This window comes from Prunus avium, chromosome 1 (assembly GCF_965620075.1).
Source record: "Prunus avium chromosome 1, drPruAviu1.hap1.1, whole genome shotgun sequence".
In the NCBI taxonomy this organism is placed as follows: domain Eukaryota; kingdom Viridiplantae; phylum Streptophyta; class Magnoliopsida; order Rosales; family Rosaceae; genus Prunus; species Prunus avium.
The window spans coordinates 45,701,271-45,719,239 of NC_142284.1; the positions used below are offsets into that span (position 1 = coordinate 45,701,271).

At 37.7% G+C, this 17,969-nt stretch overlaps 5 protein-coding genes across 6 annotated transcripts; 1 reads left to right on the forward strand and 4 right to left on the reverse strand.

The window, feature by feature from the left end:
* The first annotated feature begins 1,906 nt into the window (after positions 1-1,906).
* LOC110754594 (Cytokine-induced anti-apoptosis inhibitor 1, Fe-S biogenesi) lies at positions 1,907-4,843 on the forward strand. The gene is made up of 8 exons (XM_021955681.2): positions 1,907-2,095; positions 2,599-2,728; positions 2,961-3,127; positions 3,200-3,298; positions 3,945-4,104; positions 4,218-4,351; positions 4,447-4,521; positions 4,596-4,843. Exons 1-8 carry the CDS (start codon positions 2,093-2,095, stop codon positions 4,632-4,634), a joined length of 807 nt encoding a protein of 268 aa, XP_021811373.1. The 5' UTR covers positions 1,907-2,092; the 3' UTR covers positions 4,635-4,843.
* Positions 4,844-4,931: 88 nt separating this feature from the next.
* CCB3 (cofactor assembly, complex C (B6F)) lies at positions 4,932-6,247 on the reverse strand. Its single transcript, XM_021955682.2, has 3 exons — positions 5,854-6,247; positions 5,708-5,763; positions 4,932-5,592 (listed from the first exon to the last, which is right to left on the reverse strand). The coding sequence occupies exons 1-3, from the start codon at positions 5,894-5,896 to the stop codon at positions 5,047-5,049; spliced, it is 645 nt and encodes a 214-aa protein (XP_021811374.1). The 5' UTR covers positions 5,897-6,247; the 3' UTR covers positions 4,932-5,046.
* A 143-nt stretch (positions 6,248-6,390) lies between these two features.
* Positions 6,391-9,871, reverse strand: LOC110754593 (DHHC-type zinc finger family protein). Of its 2 annotated transcripts, none has more exons than XM_021955678.2 (4): positions 9,688-9,871; positions 8,643-8,865; positions 8,078-8,376; positions 6,391-7,170 (listed from the first exon to the last, which is right to left on the reverse strand). In XM_021955678.2, the coding sequence occupies exons 1-4, from the start codon at positions 9,757-9,759 to the stop codon at positions 6,673-6,675; spliced, it is 1,092 nt and encodes a 363-aa protein (XP_021811370.1). In that variant the 5' UTR covers positions 9,760-9,871; the 3' UTR covers positions 6,391-6,672. The 2 variants fall into 2 exon arrangements, with proteins under 2 accessions (XP_021811370.1, XP_021811371.1); XM_021955679.2 differs by having other exon boundaries at positions 8,643-8,899; positions 9,688-9,845.
* A 410-nt stretch (positions 9,872-10,281) lies between these two features.
* LOC110754566 (loganic acid O-methyltransferase-like) lies at positions 10,282-11,984 on the reverse strand. Its single transcript, XM_021955638.2, has 3 exons — positions 11,838-11,984; positions 10,915-11,562; positions 10,282-10,819 (listed from the first exon to the last, which is right to left on the reverse strand). The coding sequence occupies exons 1-3, from the start codon at positions 11,928-11,930 to the stop codon at positions 10,475-10,477; spliced, it is 1,086 nt and encodes a 361-aa protein (XP_021811330.1). The 5' UTR covers positions 11,931-11,984; the 3' UTR covers positions 10,282-10,474.
* A 597-nt stretch (positions 11,985-12,581) lies between these two features.
* LOC110754600 (uncharacterized) lies at positions 12,582-17,653 on the reverse strand. The gene is made up of 8 exons (XM_021955687.2): positions 17,363-17,653; positions 16,833-17,252; positions 16,529-16,602; positions 16,016-16,414; positions 14,440-15,781; positions 14,003-14,097; positions 13,597-13,738; positions 12,582-13,430 (listed from the first exon to the last, which is right to left on the reverse strand). Exons 1-8 carry the CDS (start codon positions 17,526-17,528, stop codon positions 12,754-12,756), a joined length of 3,315 nt encoding a protein of 1,104 aa, XP_021811379.2. The 5' UTR covers positions 17,529-17,653; the 3' UTR covers positions 12,582-12,753.
* Positions 17,654-17,969: the final 316 nt, after the last annotated feature.

Consider the following 17,969-nt stretch of genomic DNA (forward strand, 5'->3'; position numbering starts at 1 on the left):
TACCATGCCTTAGTGCAATAGGTGCTTTATTGTACTTAGCACAATGCACCAGAAATAAAGCACATGTGCCCTACCCTCAACAACGGACACTTCAACCATCCTGAATGAGGACAATGCAGCTTGTATTGCTCAGATCACAGGCGGATACATCAAGGGTGATAGGACCAAGCACATATCACCAAAGTTTTTCTACGCATATGAACTTTAGAAGAGTTAAGAAATTAAAGTCAGACAAATTCGTTCAAGCGATAACCTGGCAGATCTCTTCACCAATTTGCCAAAATGTACATTCCAAAAGCTAGTGCATGGCATCAGATTACGTCAACTCTGCAAGCAATCAAATTGGAGCATGCAAAATCAGGGGGAGCATTCAAGAGTCCTCTAACACAGGGCATACGCGCATTGTACTCTTTTTCCTTCGACTAGGGTTTTTCCTATCAAGGTTTTAACGAGGCAACATGAGCGCATTTAACATTACCCTTATGTCCCAAATGAAGTTGTACTCTTTTTCCTTCGCTTATGTTTTTTCCCACTGGGTTTTTCCAAGCAAGGTTAATGAGGCAACCAATCAAGGGACATGTGGTCTCCAAGGGGGAGTGTTGTAAAGAAAGTGGTGGAGCCCACATAAAGAAAGGAAAAAAAGAATGAAGCAATTTGTCTGCCATCTTCCCTTGTAACTAACCAAACATCACGGGTGCTTAGCCTATTTAAAGGCTTCACCTCTTCATTGCTAGAAAGTAAGAAGTGATAACACACTGAGTTGAGAAAAGAAAAGAGAATGAGAAATCTGGGAGTTAGTAAGATCTATATGAGAGGAAATTTTGTAAGTGTAAACACCACAAGAGCAAATACAATTCTACTCCTAATATTCAGTGTTACTTTCCATACTTTGATTATTTTATAGCAAAATTGATTCAAAGTTTATTTTTATTAAGGAATATTATAAATTAAAAGAATTATTTACTGTTTTATCGTGAAGAACCAATGTTAATTTGTAAGACACGTGTTAGACTTTAAAAGCGGTGGTGATGGTACATGTGGTATGAGCAAAATTGCTCTCTCATTTCAGGCCAAAAGTCACTTTTGGTCCCTGTAATTTGACACTTCAACCACTTTTAACCATGTAGTTTCAATTCCGTCAATTTTGCCATTGTAGTTTCATTTTTGTAGCAATTGAAGGACAATCGTATTTGTTGTCAAATTATTCTTAACTTCTGTTATCTATTCAAGGGTATTTTGGTCCTAGCTAGTCACCACAGCCTCCCATGGCCGCCCCAACTCCAGCACATATTACATATGCAGCCATGAGGAAGAAGTAGGAAATGGAGAAGAAGAAATAGAGGAAGCGATGTTGTTGAGATGCATAAACATGGATTAGAGAAGTAGATGCAGTTTCATCAAGCTTTATCGCATTTTGGTCCTTTCTTCCTTTTACCCAGAGAAACACTTCCTCGAAGCATCATTACAGATTTCTCTCTCACCACTAATACTTGGTGTTACTTTTCATGCATGATTCAACATTGCCTATTCAGACGAACAAGCAACTCTCTGTAGATCTATTGGGTGCATATATGAAACTTGTACATTTTTAACTCCCTTGATCAATGTGTTTGGATGACAACATTCTGTCTTCATCTTATAGGCAAACATGCTAGCTTGAATGTGAGTGGGGAGGAGACCGTTCTTGAGTGTTGGTTGGTTGGGAGGGGATGCAAGTTTGGACCAAAATGCCCCTTAATAGATAACAAAAGTTAGAATAATTTAATGGAAATTAGAATTGTCCTTGAATTGCCACAATTATGAAACTACAATGGCAAAATTGACAGAATTGAAACTATATGATTAAAAGTGGTTGAAACTACAGGATGGAAAGTGACTTTTGGCCCTCATTTTAAATACCTCTCTTATTCTTCCCACGCAGCATCCTTAGTCGCGACTTTGCAAATTACCAATTGCAGAACGCAAGAGAGAGAGAGTCGGCAGGCAGCGCACAAATAAAAGCACAAGACATTGTTGCTTTGCCTGTAGAGGAAGAATCAATACTCGTCGTTTTGGCTTTTAGGGCTTGAAATTCTGTTCCACCTTCGACTTCATGGTGAGTCCGACTTCAATTTTCTCTTTCCTTTTCCTTTTCGTTCTCGTGATTGTGGATTGATTTTGTCGCTCAGATTGTTTAGATCTTATTACAATCGGTCTGTGTTTTCGCTTTTCAATTATTGCAAACTTGTTTCTATGATTCGTTGCTGTTTGGTTGCTCAGAAAACTGAAAGTTAAATATATAAGATGAAAGTTGAATGTTTTCACTCTTGGATGACAAAGTGAGTACTTTAGGCTTGGATTCTAAGCGATCTGTTTGACTCATTTTACACTTAATTTCCGCTTTCTTGTCTCTCTCTTTTTTCATTTTTTTTTTCAATTTTATGATATGAAGAACCTGACTTTATTAAATACTTATAGATTTTTTTTGTCTTTCACTTGTATCCATACCTGAAGTTTAATACTCATTAGTTTTTTTTTTTGTTCTTGTCATCGTTGTAGTTGATTTGTTGAGTTAATTAGGAAGTAGCCCACTAAAACTTATTGACTTGGTTTCTGCAGGCTTCTGTGGTGGCATTTACAGATGATGCGGTTCTTCCTGTAAGTCTTGTTTTTGATGCATTGAAGGAGCTTGGGAATGGAGCTACTGAAAACTGCAAACCTCAAATTATGACCGAAGTGTCTTCTTTAAGTAAGTTTCTTATTCCTCTTTGTTCTTTAATGTAGTAGCATTTCTTTTATTGTTCCCCCCTAAACAATGTAACCTACAAATTTGTTTAGATCTGTTATAAAATGGTTGGGTAATAGGTATCCAATTGAATGACCATTTAACTTATAGCCATGTAGTAGTCATGTTTTTCCTTTGTTGCAAGTCTCTTGGCCATATAATAGTGTTCATTTGATTTTGTTTTGACTTATGACAGGTCAGCTGCCCCTGGGGTCTTCCTCTGTGGACGTTGTTTTTACTCTTTGTAAATCGATTGAATTTCCAAGTGAGCAGTTGTTAGGGGAAATCTCAAGGGTCTTGAAGCCTGGTGGATCAGTCCTAATTTACAAGACTTCTGATTCTTCCACAGGGGAAAGTGATAAGGTAATTCATGTTCACATTGTCACATTATGGATTCAGTTTGAAGTGAGAAATCTTACTTCGGTTTTCTTGCAGACCACCTCTGTTATTGAGCGCAAGTTACTATTGTCTGGTTTTCTAGAAGCACAAGCTCTTCAAGGGAAATCAAATTTACCATCTGAGTTGTACTTTGGGGTAAGTTTCATTGTTACTAGTATCCATTGGCATCATGTTGTAATTTTACTCCTCTCCTCTTTGCATGTTAAATTTATAACATGAATCGGAATTCAACTCATCTCAGACTTCATACTAATTGTTTGGGCTTGGCTACATGGAACCTTATCAGGATCTAATTGGGATCCTACATTTCTTGTGCACTTCAATCCAATCTAGGGTTATATTCTCTATTAAATGTTGTGCAGTTATGCCGTTCACAATCCCTTTTATCCACCTCATCAATCTTCCTTTATTTTAGATGCATCCAAGTCGTTTGTACTGGTGCCCTTAAATTTTTATTTTTATGAAGCACATGAACATACCATCTAAAAGTGTTCTCTCATTGTTGGTTGATAATGGATCTGATGAACATGTCCAATAGCTTCTCTGATTTTGTTGGTTACTCTAGCATTTTTTCAAAATCTTTTTCTTTTTTTTTTTGTCTACATAAAAGAAAAGAATCTATGCGTTCATGATAACTTTATCACTGGATATACTTCGTGGATGGATTTTTTTGTTGATAAATTCTGGAATTTGTATGTTGTTTGTATATCATTGCATATGCTCTGTGATAGCTGTAGATTATTCAGCTGAGCTTTAATTTTGTTATCCTCTCTTTCTGTAGGTCAAGGCTAAAAAACCTTCCTGGAAGATTGGTTCATCCTTTGCCTTAAAAAAAACCACCAAAAGTTTACCAAAAGTTCAGATCAATGATGATTCAGATCTGATTGATGAGGATAGTCTATTAACAGAGGAGGACTTAAAGAAACCCCAGCCACTTCTAGGTAAGGCATCCTGGTTCTAAATTGTATGTTTGTCGACTTTATGAGATTCTTTCGGGGTTAACTGCAATTTTTGTGATTTTTGTAACCATGCACTGAGCAATGTACTTGTGCAGCTGGTGATTGTGAAGTTGGAAGCACAAGGAAAGCTTGTAAAAATTGCACTTGTGGGAGGGCTGAAGAAGAGCAGAAAGTGGAGAAGTTAGGCTCGACGGTAGATTTGAACAATTTCAAGTCGCAATGTGGCAGTGTATGTCCTTTAGTTTGCTTATCAATATGCTTTTTAAAGTGTGTTTGCTGTTTGTTCTGTTTTGTTTATTTTGCTCTGAAAGTTGCATTTTACAGTGCGGACTAGGTGATGCTTTTCGATGCGCTACATGTCCTTTTAAAGGTCTTCCTCCATTCAAACCAGGCGAGAAGGTATTTGTTGGATCTCTAAATCAATCCCACCCTCCTCCCTCACCCCTCATTTTTAACGGTCATCTCTTTTCCAGGTGTCTTTGTCAGCGAACTTCCTTGCAGCAGACATCTAAACTAGAACCGCTCTCTTGTTTTGGGGGATGAGGTTTTTGGATAATTAAGAATGGTGCTACGTGGTGATGGGTTTCTCCACAAGTTGGGTTACTGCTCTCCAGATATTTGAGATTTTGGGTTGTAGTTGTTCTGAATTGAAACATAAAATATTCTTGTACCTAATAAGGATGATATTCGTTTCTTGGATTAGCATTTGTTACATTTGTTACATTTGTCTCAGTACCAATTGCTTTCGTTTTATGATCCAAACCTTCCAACATTTTCCGCTTTGAACGACTCAAAAATAGTCATGTATATAACAAAATCAATTCAACTCTAAACGTGTTTAAATCCGTCAGGATCATAGTCAAACATAAGAAAACATACATATACTACCACCTGCATCAGCAGCACCATGTTCAGCTACGTATATTAGGTATTAACCTGCTGAGAGAGAAGCACAAGCAGCCCTTGCGGACCAACTAATATCTCATTCAGGAAGCTAATCAATCCAAACCAGACCACAGGGGTTACATCCACACCGCCTAAAGGCGGTATCAACTTCCGGGTTGGGATGAGAAGTGGCTCTGTGGGAGCATAAGCTACAACATAAGGGAACTTCCCCACTGGAATTTTGGGGTACCAGGACATGACTATTCTTATGATAAACAGAAAAGAAAATAGCGAGAAAAAAGGGCCTAGAAATCCAATAGCAAGCTTTGCTGTAGCAGGGTCCAAATCTGCCAGAACCAACTTGTGCATTAAATTTGAGAGAGTATGTGATGCGTCTGGCATACCAATCCCAAGAATGCTGGAAACTGCATCCGTAATATGAGATGGCTCCCCTGAAGGAGGTAAGTATAATGGTGAAAATGCAATGCTAGGAGGATAAGCTCCAACTTGGACCAAACATAAGGAACATTGTGCAATTTGGAGCCCTTTCTTTGGATGCCTTTTACTGGTTGTCTTAAAGCTTTCCTGAAATGTTTTGGAAAATTCAAATTACAAGACATTCAACATATAGGAACAGGCATCCTGCAACAAACCCTGCAAAATCGAGGAGGAGAATGGAGAAACAGAGCTGGGAACTTACAGTGACAGTGGGATTTGTATGCTTGGATATCCTCATCCTTGAGGGCCATGGCCATCCTAGAACAAATTGGAAACCATGAAATGAGATGAAAATCTTCTCCCTGGGGCCTAACCAAAAGAAAAAAAACCATTTCATTAAATTGGTACCTTTAATCTGGACATGGTTGAGAAGATAAGAACAGGTAGCCATAGAGTGCGGACGGAGAAATTGAACTATGAATCAATGAAGCGTTATCCTTTGAACGAGAGGTTGGGGAGGTCCACTTTTAAACATGTGACCGGCAACGGGTATTCTAGGTTTCTCTTCTCAGTTAAATTATAGTTTTATGAATTTCAGAAGAAAATAAATAATTAAAAAAAATACCAGACCAGTGGAGTTTGAGAAATTGAGGGTGGCTGTGAAGTGAAGCTGTATCTAATTTGTAATTCTTTTTTTTCTTTTTTTTTCATATATAATTTGGAAACTTCCTTTGCTATTCTCCTGTAGTTACCCATCACTTCAGTTATTCCCCGATGATTAAATTCAAACGTAAAGAAAATACTAGAATCTACCATTCTCATATTTGAGAAAACTCATTCATGTTTTATAGGGAAATCTCCTTAGTGCACTTGTAACAGCATATAAAAACGGTTGTAGAATACAGTCATAAGATTTCACTTTTAGCAAGCAAATAAGGCAAATGCTTAATCGAATTATCAGAGGAAAAATAAAATTGATTGAAATCGCAAAGGTCACAACCACCATACTAACAAAGTGAGTCTCGTGGTGGGGGGCGGGGCGTATATGCCTTCCCCTCTTACAATCACCTCTTACATGATGGGTAGCTATGATAGAAAGGCGTATACGACCACCCCGCCCCAAAAATTGTGCTTACTATGATAGTTCAATCAAAAAAGAATATATAACAAATAAATGAAAGGAAAAGGAAAGAAATAATAGACCTCATTATCGTTTACATACTACTTCTACTTCTTGTGTCTCTGTGTCTTCTTTCGGAAACTTGGCAAAAATCTTGAGAGAGAGCAGTGGGGCAAATATATTGAGATAGAATATGGGCATCCAAAGAACTGCACAAGGTTTTGGCAATCCTTTTCTCCAACTCCATCATTTAAATGATTCAAGTAGGTCTTTCCCTCGTAAATAAAACAGAGTTGCTGCCACAGAAGTATGCTCAACCCTATCCCCAATGAAACACTTGAAACAAACAGATACACCAGAACAAGCCCTCTGGGAGATAAAAGCACTACAGATTTTAGCAAACCATATATAATCTCACGGATAGCTCTCATAGCAAAATCAATGCCATACCCATATGAGTGGTCGAAGGGTTCATATGTTATGGATGGCCAGATATGCCAACCTACATACATGGTCATGATAGAAATATAGAATGTACTGGTGACAACTGAAATGAGTAAGGCAATGAAGTGTCGGTGGTTAGCTGCACCAACACAATTCCCAATCTGCATCAAAATTATGCAGCAACAATTCATTAATGTTAGAATGCAAGTCATGAGCTCAAAATCCAAACCATACTTTGTAGACACACAGCAGGTATGCACATATATTGATGGACTTTTAGATACCCCCAAAAAAAAAAAAGTCAGAACCTACAATAAAACCTTTTCCTTTTACGGATGTATTTATTCTTGCAACAAGGATTTCATTTTATAAACATTAATGTATCCATAGTTAAACAAACTCTAAGAATTAAATTTCAACAAGGGTTCTAATTTAGCGGAACTAAATTTCAACTTCAAACAAAGTTTCCGTATGAGCATAACAAAATTGTGAAACATTGTTTTTATCAAGCTACCTTGGAATTTCCATTAACTCATAGATTCTTTAATCCCGCAGAAGTAGGTGTTTTACCTTTGAGTAACATATTGTTCATCAAAGCCACTGATGTCACTAGTTTTCCTAGCTTTAATGGTGACTGGAAATTTATATTTCCACTCTCCTGTAACTGGTGGCATTAGGTCTATATCCAGAAGCCCTCTAGGAGTTCAAAAGAGTCACAAGTAGATGGCTGACTCACAACTCCGCAAAATTACTTTCTTCTTTGCCTCTTGTTACTGTTTTATTTTCTTCAATAGCATATATAATTGTTCTTAATATTCTATCCTCAGTATCTTAAGCCTCCATATTGAAAATCTACAGCAAATAAAAACAAAACCACAGCTTCCAGTTGAAATTTTCTTTTTTCATTGAGCTTCACTTTCGACTCGCTTCCCCAAGCTACTAAGAATTATCACATGGTTAGAACTTATGTAATTAACAGCTAATGCATTTACAATAGACAGCAAGATATTCTGTAAAACAATTGTCTATTACGACATATTTATGCATTGAGAAGATGTCAACACTTACAAATGGGCAGTGATGATCCATGTCCAAAATACACATTCCACAGGATCGGCAATGATGACTTCTAGGTGACTTTGGCTTTGAGCAGAGCTGACAGAAGGTATAATTCTCAAGGGCACCTTTCCCCACAGCTGGATAGCTACCCCACACTACGCATGGGGGTGTTCCAGCACACGCAAACGAAGCAGAACTGAATGTATAAACAGTAGTTACAGACAAGATGAAGGTAATGATGGAGTGAAAAATTCCATGGAAATAGCTGATAGAGAAAAGAACAGGGAATGCTGCCCACACTCCACCACCTGCAATTTCAATATTTGCATCAACTCCTCACTTCCACTTTCACTTTTTGAAGTTAATGTACACCTTCTTCATCGTATTTTGTGGAAAAAATTTAACCATTTTTCATACATCAATTAAAATTTTGCCTACAGAAGATAATATGGAAAGTGAAACTATTATACGTATGCCTGATTATGGACAAAAAATATGTCAACACCTACACAAGCAAAAAATAAGCAAAATGGAGAAAGATTCTAATACAACTATAAGAGCTACAACTACGTACATATCACAAAGAGCATAAACATGAGGAGAATGCAGACAAAGCACCGATCCCGCAAGCGTCTCAACCAAAAGTACTTGCATTCTCGTTTCCCTGCATTCTGATTTGTTAAAGCTCCACACCAACCACATTTGAAAACTGGAGCATGTGATGGAAGAAGGAGGTGTAGTCCACAACCCCAACACGTGACGTCATAGTCCTCCATGACAGATGCTATAAAATGCTCCTACATGTAACCCTCCAGTAAGCAACGAGGAAAACTACACAAAATTTGCAGACATAGGATAGGAATTTTATTCGATACGTCCTTGTGGAAATAATAATGTAATCGATGTGATATAATACAGGCATGGTTATCACAAAATGAGGCAGTGGTAAGATCCATCACAGGTGTTTAAAGCAGGTAAATATTATAAGTTCATGTCCCAGCTCTTTATCAATATATTTGTAATCTGACACCCAAATGTATCCTTAGGATGCTAGTTTTATTGAAAACCAAACAATCTAACACAATATATTTCTTGCAATATGAATATTAAACATTAACTGATAAAAGTACATTTTAAAATATATATATATATATATATATATATATATATATATATATATATATATATATATATATATATATATATATATATATTTGACAAAGGTAAAAGACCCCAAACAAAAAATAAACAATTAAAAAGAGGAGAAAGCAATCGAACGTAACCCAGGTAGGTAAGCAATTGTACTCGGTCAATAAAAGTTAAAAGATAAACATGAAGAACAGGAACAGCTAGAGAATAATGCAACATAAACCACGCAAGCAATTGAGTTTGGTCTATTATCAGATTTAAACTAAAAGGGAGAAATTTATTTACAAAAATTCTGACTCAGTTTCACACACGATATCTTCCCTGATGAACTGGAACGAAACCAAAAACAAGAACAACAAGATTACATAAAACCCAAACGTTTAAACACCACCTACGCCCGCCCATAAAACAATCGAGAAAACATAACAAGAAGCCAACAGCCAATGATAGCAAACAGAAAATGAGGGTACCTTGGGCAAGTCAGCCATAACTGGAGTTGCCTTTGGAGCAACTTCAAAGCATTCAGAGATTAGTGATGTCATGTCATTGCAGTTGAAGCGTATCCCAATTCTGCAAGGTCTTCTTCATCGACAGAGTTTCCAAGACCAATTGGGAATGTTTAGTGCCAAAACAAAAGGAATTGGACAATGGAACTTTCATCATCATCTTCTTGTTCATAATGGGTGAGTTTGACTGGATCCAAATTACAACCCAACCATGAAACCACCAATCAGCAACTTGGACTCAAATTTTGAAAGTTTTTACTTTTTGGGTCAGATTTTGAAAGGGTCGGGCAATATCATCAAGGCCCCAAACCCAAATCAGGCCCAACTTAATTTATTTCTCAATTCTAACGTTGGTAGGTAGTACATTACAGAGGTTTCCTCAATGCAAGTATTCTATAGTCAGGGAGTGAGGTCTTATTTCTTTTGATCAAATTAATTAGCCGTTGAATCAAATTGATTAGTCTGATTCAACGATTAAGAGATAAGACCTCACATAAGGAACATATATAAGGCCCTTACTATAGTGGCACCGATCTGAGCATTTCATAACACATGACATCTCTCTTAAGTTGGTTATTTAGTTATTTTATAGGCATACATAAGCATAATCAAATACAAGTCTCACATAGAAGTGATATTACAGACGAAAAAGTATAAATTAACCCTGAAAAATTGGTTATCACACGCACACCCACAACCTTATTTGTGATATTTATCTGAATACAAATATTATAATTGAGAAGCTTTGCTTTCATTTGCGTTTCAGAGCAAGAAACAACTGAGTTCCTTGTTTGTGGCTGGACTCTAGTTGGTTGATAAGTTTGCCACTTTTATCATTGAGCCTATCAAACACTTGATCGACAATGTCACTTCCAAAATGAGTTTTGAAAACTCCCTCCATGCCAGCTCTTAGCTCCCTCGCCAGTCTCTGCTGCGTGTTGTTTACTATGTGACCAACTTTTAACCAGGGGCTTGTTGACTCCATTTTCACTATGCTAAAGCTTCCATTTCTTTCTACCAGCTCTGCCATCTCATTTGGAGTCGTAGTGTACACTGGAATGTTGAATGAGTCCACCTCTTCTTCACTTATCAAACCCTATAAATTAAAACACAAGAAACAAAACCAAAAAAAAAAACTATAAGCGATAAGTCTCTTTCTGAGTAATAGACTGAGTTTTGTTATTAACTTACTTCCTTTGCAATCTCCATGAGGATAGACCCCAGAAAATCAAACATGATGCCAGTTGGAATGCGAGACTGATGGATCCCATCTGGGATGGTTTGCATAATTAGCACCATCATTCCACCAGCCGCAAGCTCTTTAGCCCGAGCTTCCAAGAATATTGCCATGTCTGTACGAAATTGGGCTGCGAAAGCATTAAATACTTGGTCAGGGGAAGTTGTATAGTAAATCTTGCCTTTGTTCCATGCCGGAGAGTTCTTGTTTGTGACTTCTTCTGGTAGCTTAGAGAGCCAGTGAGTTGCATATGAAGAGTGCGCAAAATGGAGAGAGGCCTCTGGGAATAGCCGGCCATGGAAAGACCCCGGCACACCAGCTGCAAAGTAGTGCCTTTCCGGAGGCAAAGAGGCAAACAGGGTATTGAAATCATTGGCTGCGTGGTCATTAAAGAACACATGGAAGTCAGGCATTTGGGATCCGTACTTTTGTTTCACCGCTTCAATTATGTTTTGGACGCAAGCGAAAGTGTTTGGTCCAACTGAGCATCCCAAATCCGCTATGCGAAATACATTGCTTGAAGCAGAAGAAAAATCTTCTATATCAAGTTTCTCTGCGATTGCCTCATCAATTAGAGTTTGTGCAACATTTGCAGCTGCTCTCTGCACAATAGTTCAAGCATATATCTGTTATTATTAAGCCCCCTACCTTAACTTGAAAACTATGTAGTTGAACTAACATAACCAAGGAAAAGTCAAAAGCGGATACTGTTGGAAGAGCAAGACAAAATTTTTACAAAACAAAAACAGGAAAGAGAGAAAAAGATATCTAAAACCAATAACTAGATCATAGTTGGTTTTCTGGGCAATATACCATGATGAAGAGGAAAAGTGAGAGAGACGACGCACATAATTTAAGTAGGTAGAATTGAAAGAACCTGGTAAGAAGAGTTTTTGGTGTAGCTGTATTCGCCATCTCCACCGTTCATAGGATATGCTTCCGGCACTGAGGTTGCATTGTTGTTGCTCATCTTCAACTCTCTCTCTCTCTCTCTCTCTCGATCTCATGTGCTATATATATGCTTGAAAAATGATTTCCACAATTCTGAGTCACTTTGTTTGACTGAAGTTGTACCTTTAGGACAAATATATATATACATATATAAACAAAGTTTCAACTGCGGCATCTCCACCAGTAGAATTGTCATAGCCAAAACACGTCAGGTATAACGTAAATACAGACAGAAATGGAAAAATAAATAAAGGAGAAGTCAATAAAAATTTTGTCCCCAGTCAAGCGAAGCCCAAATTATTTAGAGTTTATTACTTTTTAGTCCCTGAAAACATTAAAAATATTCAAAATCCGTAAACAAGAAAGAACTTAGAGATATCTTATAAGTTATTATTTTCCTTCCTTAGAAGTTGCCCAAAAAAAAAAAATTAATGAAATTAAATAAAAAGGTTATTTACCTCAATATTGGATGTACCAGAAGGGCTGAAAATGTTTTTTCAAACAATTTCCGCGTTTTATTCTGTTGGAGCTGGCGAATTAAAGGACAGCGACATTCTAAAAAGATAGCATACCAAACAAAAAGTGAGTATCGAGTCAAAAATGAGCCAAAACTTGAAAACAGAAGATCGATTAAATTCTCATGAGGGTTACATCCAAGTAAAGTCAAGCCTTTAACTCGATTTAGTAATGAAATGAATTAGAAATGCTAATAATATTTACAATTTTCGGCACAAAACAAAGCAAATTCCATATTACCGATATTACAAAGTTACAAACATATCACATTGTGTTGTATTGTATGCGATACTCCAAAATCTCAATCATGTCAATATAAAAAATAGTCAACCCAATGGCCAACCTAAATGCTTCAGGCCATCATCACTTAAATTCCAAGCTCCTTCAGCAATCTCATCGAAGAGTTGGTCCCATCCCCAACTTGAATACCCGAAGAAAAACCAGTACTCACTGACAGATTGATTTCCTGACTTGAGCTCTTTGATTTTTTGAATTGTTGCTAATTGATCGAGAAAGAAAACACCCTGTATGACTTCCGGATACTCGGTCTTGACAAATCTTCGAGTTAATGCCACAAGAGGCATTCCACCCTTTATAAGTGGTCCTCCAAAGGACAGAGGGGCCTCTGCTAACATCTCAAGCCCTTGTTCCAATTCATTTAGAGCATCCCATCTGATATGCTTGTTAATAATCAGACCTTGAAATCCAGTAACTTGATCTGCCTTGACAATAAGAATCTCTGATTTATCAAAGGGATGTACAGTAAGTTTATCAGTAGCAACTAAAATGGAACCGGTCACCACACGCAGGGCTGCTTCATTGAAACCTTGTGATGTGTGAGACTTGGCCTGATCATCTCTAATGACTTGTTTATGCGTCTTTGTTAATAGTACTTCATGAAGTGTGTCCTTTTCAATAGGACCTTCCTCATGAATATCAGATAACTGAACCTTAAAGAAATTTTGATTCCTTCCCCGCTTTTTAGCTACAGTCCATAAGATTCCTACAAAACCATCAAACAAGCAGACAACTTGAGCAAGGACGAAGTTCATGCCACCAAAACTATACCCGCCTTCAAAGAAAAGAAAAAAAACTACAACTCTTCCAATCCCAAAACAAGATTCTTCCTAATGAACCATAGCCATTAGTCACACATTAAATAGAATTACCCTTCTCACTGATAAGATGATGAGAGTTACTTCCATGATCAGCCATAAACTTGAAAATTTCAGCGACCGCCATATCCCCTTCATAAGGGAGAACATTCTTCTTTTCTGCTGGAAAGAGCACCAGAGCAGGATAAACTTCCCTCTGTTTTTTTTCCAACAAAAAACCAAATGATCAGAAAGAGGACAAAACTGCCTCCTATTTCAGAACAATTCAAAAAAATTATTGTTGTTCAGTAGTTTACAGAACAAGAAGCTACTTAGAAATGTCATCAATGGAAAACATGACATTACAAATATAATTTTAAAAGCCAGCTAGGTTGATGAGAAGAATAGATAGACACGTATTTACAATATTATTAATTTATACCAGGAGATATTTTTGGGCATTCCATAAGACAAGACACACCTGTTTCATTGATTTCAGTATCAAACTGCAATCATTCAATGTGCAATCCAGCAAGTATATAAACGGAAGCTTCAGCATTTCATCCTTCAAGTCACCTGTCAGATGTAGTTGCTCATGTGAATATTTGAACTGTAAGACCAAAACTGATTAAACATGGAAATTACCATTTTATGTTCCTGAACAAAAAAATGAATAATTGTAGGAAATAAGTTTTGTATAGATATAAAATCCCACTAAAATAACACTTAGATATCTTTTAATATTTCCTCCCTAAAGAACAAGTAAATCGACAGTGGACAGCATTTGAGCCCATATTTATAAGATTATTAGGATATGCAAATTCATACTTAACAGGAACTCTGTAGGACGAGAATAACAACTAGGGCCAAGAGAACAACCACTTAACTGAGCACCTACCACTGACAAAAAGTACTTACCATCGTCAAACAGTGTTTTCTCATTCTTTGATCCACTTTTCAGCATCTTAACATAATCCTTCATAGCCCGGTATACTTCATGAACAACCAATTCCATTCTCTGGCAAAACCCACACCATCTATTGCTAAAAAGGACCAAGACATCCTTATTCCAAGCATCAGTGTCAGATTGATTAAACCCAATAACCAGCTCAGAGAAAGTACGACTTGTCACTTGAGGGATAGTATCCACCTGATGAAAATCCAGATTAACAAATGGTGGTTGAGTGGCCTCCCTAGATCTATGAAGAACAGATTCAGACTGTTGATATGGAAGAAGACTTCCGTTAACAAACTCAGCAACAAAATCAGCCAGTGAAGAATAGCTGAGATTTGTCTCCTCTGAAAATACATGATGCTGCGCAGCAATCGGATCAACTATCACCAAAGCTGGAACTTTTGACCCACCAGTCAGAGCATGAAGTAATCGATCATTAGCGTCAGAAAAGAAAAAAGAACCCTTGAAACCTTGAAAGTGAAGCTGTTGCTCCCCTGACTTATCTACCTGTGAAGAGATTTCTTCTTCTTCCTTTAAATCTTCAGCAGTATCAAGTTTATGATCTGCAAGATTTTGCTCACTATCTACAGATAAGAACTGCTTACTTGTATCAACATATGCTGTTTTCTCTTCATCATTTTGAAAAGAGATTTCAGAACCAGTGACTTCAGAAATTTCCAGATGCTCTTCAGCAGATATGCTAGTCCCCTGTGGAAATTGATCCTTGTCTGAGTCAACACTACTTGTAATAGTGGCTTCCTTAGATAGCTCTTGTGTACGTTGATCAGACTGAACTTCTGTCCGTACAGGCAATGCATTCACTAACTTGATGTCCATATCATCTGATAAAAGTTGGAAACCTAACTCCTTTGCAAGTGAGCTTAATTTAGCTTTCTTCTTTTGCTTAAGTACGGTATCCAAGATCTCCTTCAAGGAACTGCCCTGTAGATCCAAAGATATCTTATCCAAAGTGACTTGTTTTCCCTCATTTACAATCACGAAATTAGACATTTTGTCTTTTAGTTTGATCATCTGAGCTGCCTGAGATAATTTTAGCTTAGGATGTCCAGATTTACTCCTTAATGCGTGATAATCCTCGACCTTGGATGTCTCAGACTTGTCTTCATGTTGCCCATCAAATTGTTGTGAAACAATATAGTGCAGTGCCAGCTCTCGAAAAGCATCAAGAGCTTCCTTACATTTTATTCTAGTCTCTGACAATTCAGATGATCTATCCACAAATAGAAGTACTGATGGTTCGTTAGCAGGAAAAGCAGGCTCCAAAGTGTTGCCATCACCTTCCAGCTACACAATATTATGGATCGATTATGCATATTAAATTATAAGATAACTAGTTTAGCACAGAGAAAAAGGAAGTAAGCATACACGAAGAGATACTATGTATCTACGCAGTCTGTTTTAATCCCTTAGTATGCATGAAAATATAAACTGGAAGTAATACTACAGGAATAGGAAACAAATAAGGCAAAGATTATAACAACAAAGGGTGAGGTATAAAGGGGAGAATAGATAACTCACCTCTGTAACAACCAAATTATCCATTTGTAAAGCATTCTTGAGGTCATCCTCTTTTTTAATAATCTTTGAACAACTGGGGCATCCAGAAAAGTAAAGCACTGCCAACCATGAACCGGAATCTTCAACCCCAAGATGTGAGAGCATCGATCTCTCTGAGACCAGACCAAATTTATGCCTTTCAGGAGGCAGGAAGAACTCTCGTGCAACAGTCATGAACTTCGAGAAGAAAGAGTCAAACAGCTGATACTCTTTACGTGTACAGAATGATGCAACTCCAGGGCTCATTTTCTCCGACCTCTCCAAAGAAGCGCTGTCATTTACTGAGTTGAAGCCCCCAAGCCAAGGAACTCCATCAAGCCCATAATCAACGCCACACTTCATATTTGCAGTTTCCATGCCCTGTTTTTTTCCCCCAAAAAGAAAACAGCAGCAAATACATCACTAAACTTTTGCTCCTAATTTTCATTTCGTAAATTAGTATCACAACACTAGCAATTAGAAACTACCCGCGACCTTCTGGTTATTCTTCCCCAGGTGTGGTGGTGATCTATTCGCCTCTACACTGAAGTTCAATCCCATAGGATCCCCTGCAAAGGAATGTTGTTATCAACATCAATGGAGAACAAAATAACCATGAAAACTCACACAAAAGCAAACAACGACATTCCATATGGATTATAGCTTCTATTTGGATAATTTGTACTGCAAACTTCAAATAATGCTTTGCTGCTGCTCTAAAAGCTAAGAGGTAACGCTTCTCATGGTCATTTCTATATTTACGAAAATACTATATAAAGAAGCTGGTTTTAAACCTTACCTTGCACACCAAAACCACTGCGATCAGTTCCATTCATCTTCCGCTTGGCCAGCAATTTAGAGCTCCATTCGCAGAACTCGAAGAGAAGCAAAGCTTTGTCAGTTGAATCAAGGAACGCTTTCAAGTCCTCCGGAGTTGTCAGGGACTTGAAGGGAAGATCTTCGGGTTCAATCGACACGTACGGACGTAGTGAAGACAATACATTTTGTGCTCGAAGCCTTCCTCGATACTTGTACGACACAGAATGGTGATAGTACAAAACTGTTGTTTCCTCTGCGTCTGTGGTAGCACCAATGGCTTCCACTAACAACTTCTCTGTGTTTCTGTGTATAAGCATCAATTTTAGAGAGCTGAACTCTTCTGGTCTATCGGTGACCAAGCGAGCTACGTCTTTCATGAACGACCGAGACTCGCCCGACCCTGCACAGAATTCAAGTTTAACTCAAAATAATTAATTAATCATTAGAAATTAAGAATTTATGATAATATTGGGAATTAGGATCTGAGAGAGAGAGAGAGAGAGAGATTACATGGAAGAGTTACAATGAGGAGGATGTGAGGGTGGAGACGGATCTGAGAAGAGAAATTTTGCTTTGTGAGGATATGCCATTCACCCAACCCGTCCGATTTAGAATCAACGACTAAGATTGATGCCAGGAGCAATATCCAGCAACCTAAGAATGCCAATTTCTTCATCGTCACCACTCTGAGTCTCTCAGAGCACTGCAACTGTGTAACAGACACTCGTCAGTCTTCGCCCGCCGACTCCACTGTTGGGTTTCCTGTATAATTCAGCCGCCGAATGAAATTGGGCTTGCAAGTCGGGTACTTGGGTATGGCGGGTGGATACCAATTCATATGCAATTGAATACGGCCGTACCAAGGCTAAAGCTTATCTGGGCTGTTTGCAATATATCAAATTTTCCGCTGGGCAAGCCCAGCTCAACCGATTCCATACCTAATTGGGCTTGGGCATCTAATCTTTATATTTTATAATTTATAAAAGTGATATTAGGGAAAAAAAAATCAAACCTAATACCTCGGATGCATGGATAAATAAATAATCTTAACTAATTGAGATACAAACCCCTCGCTCTAATTTTTATTACTTTGCATAAGACTTGATACACATTCTAA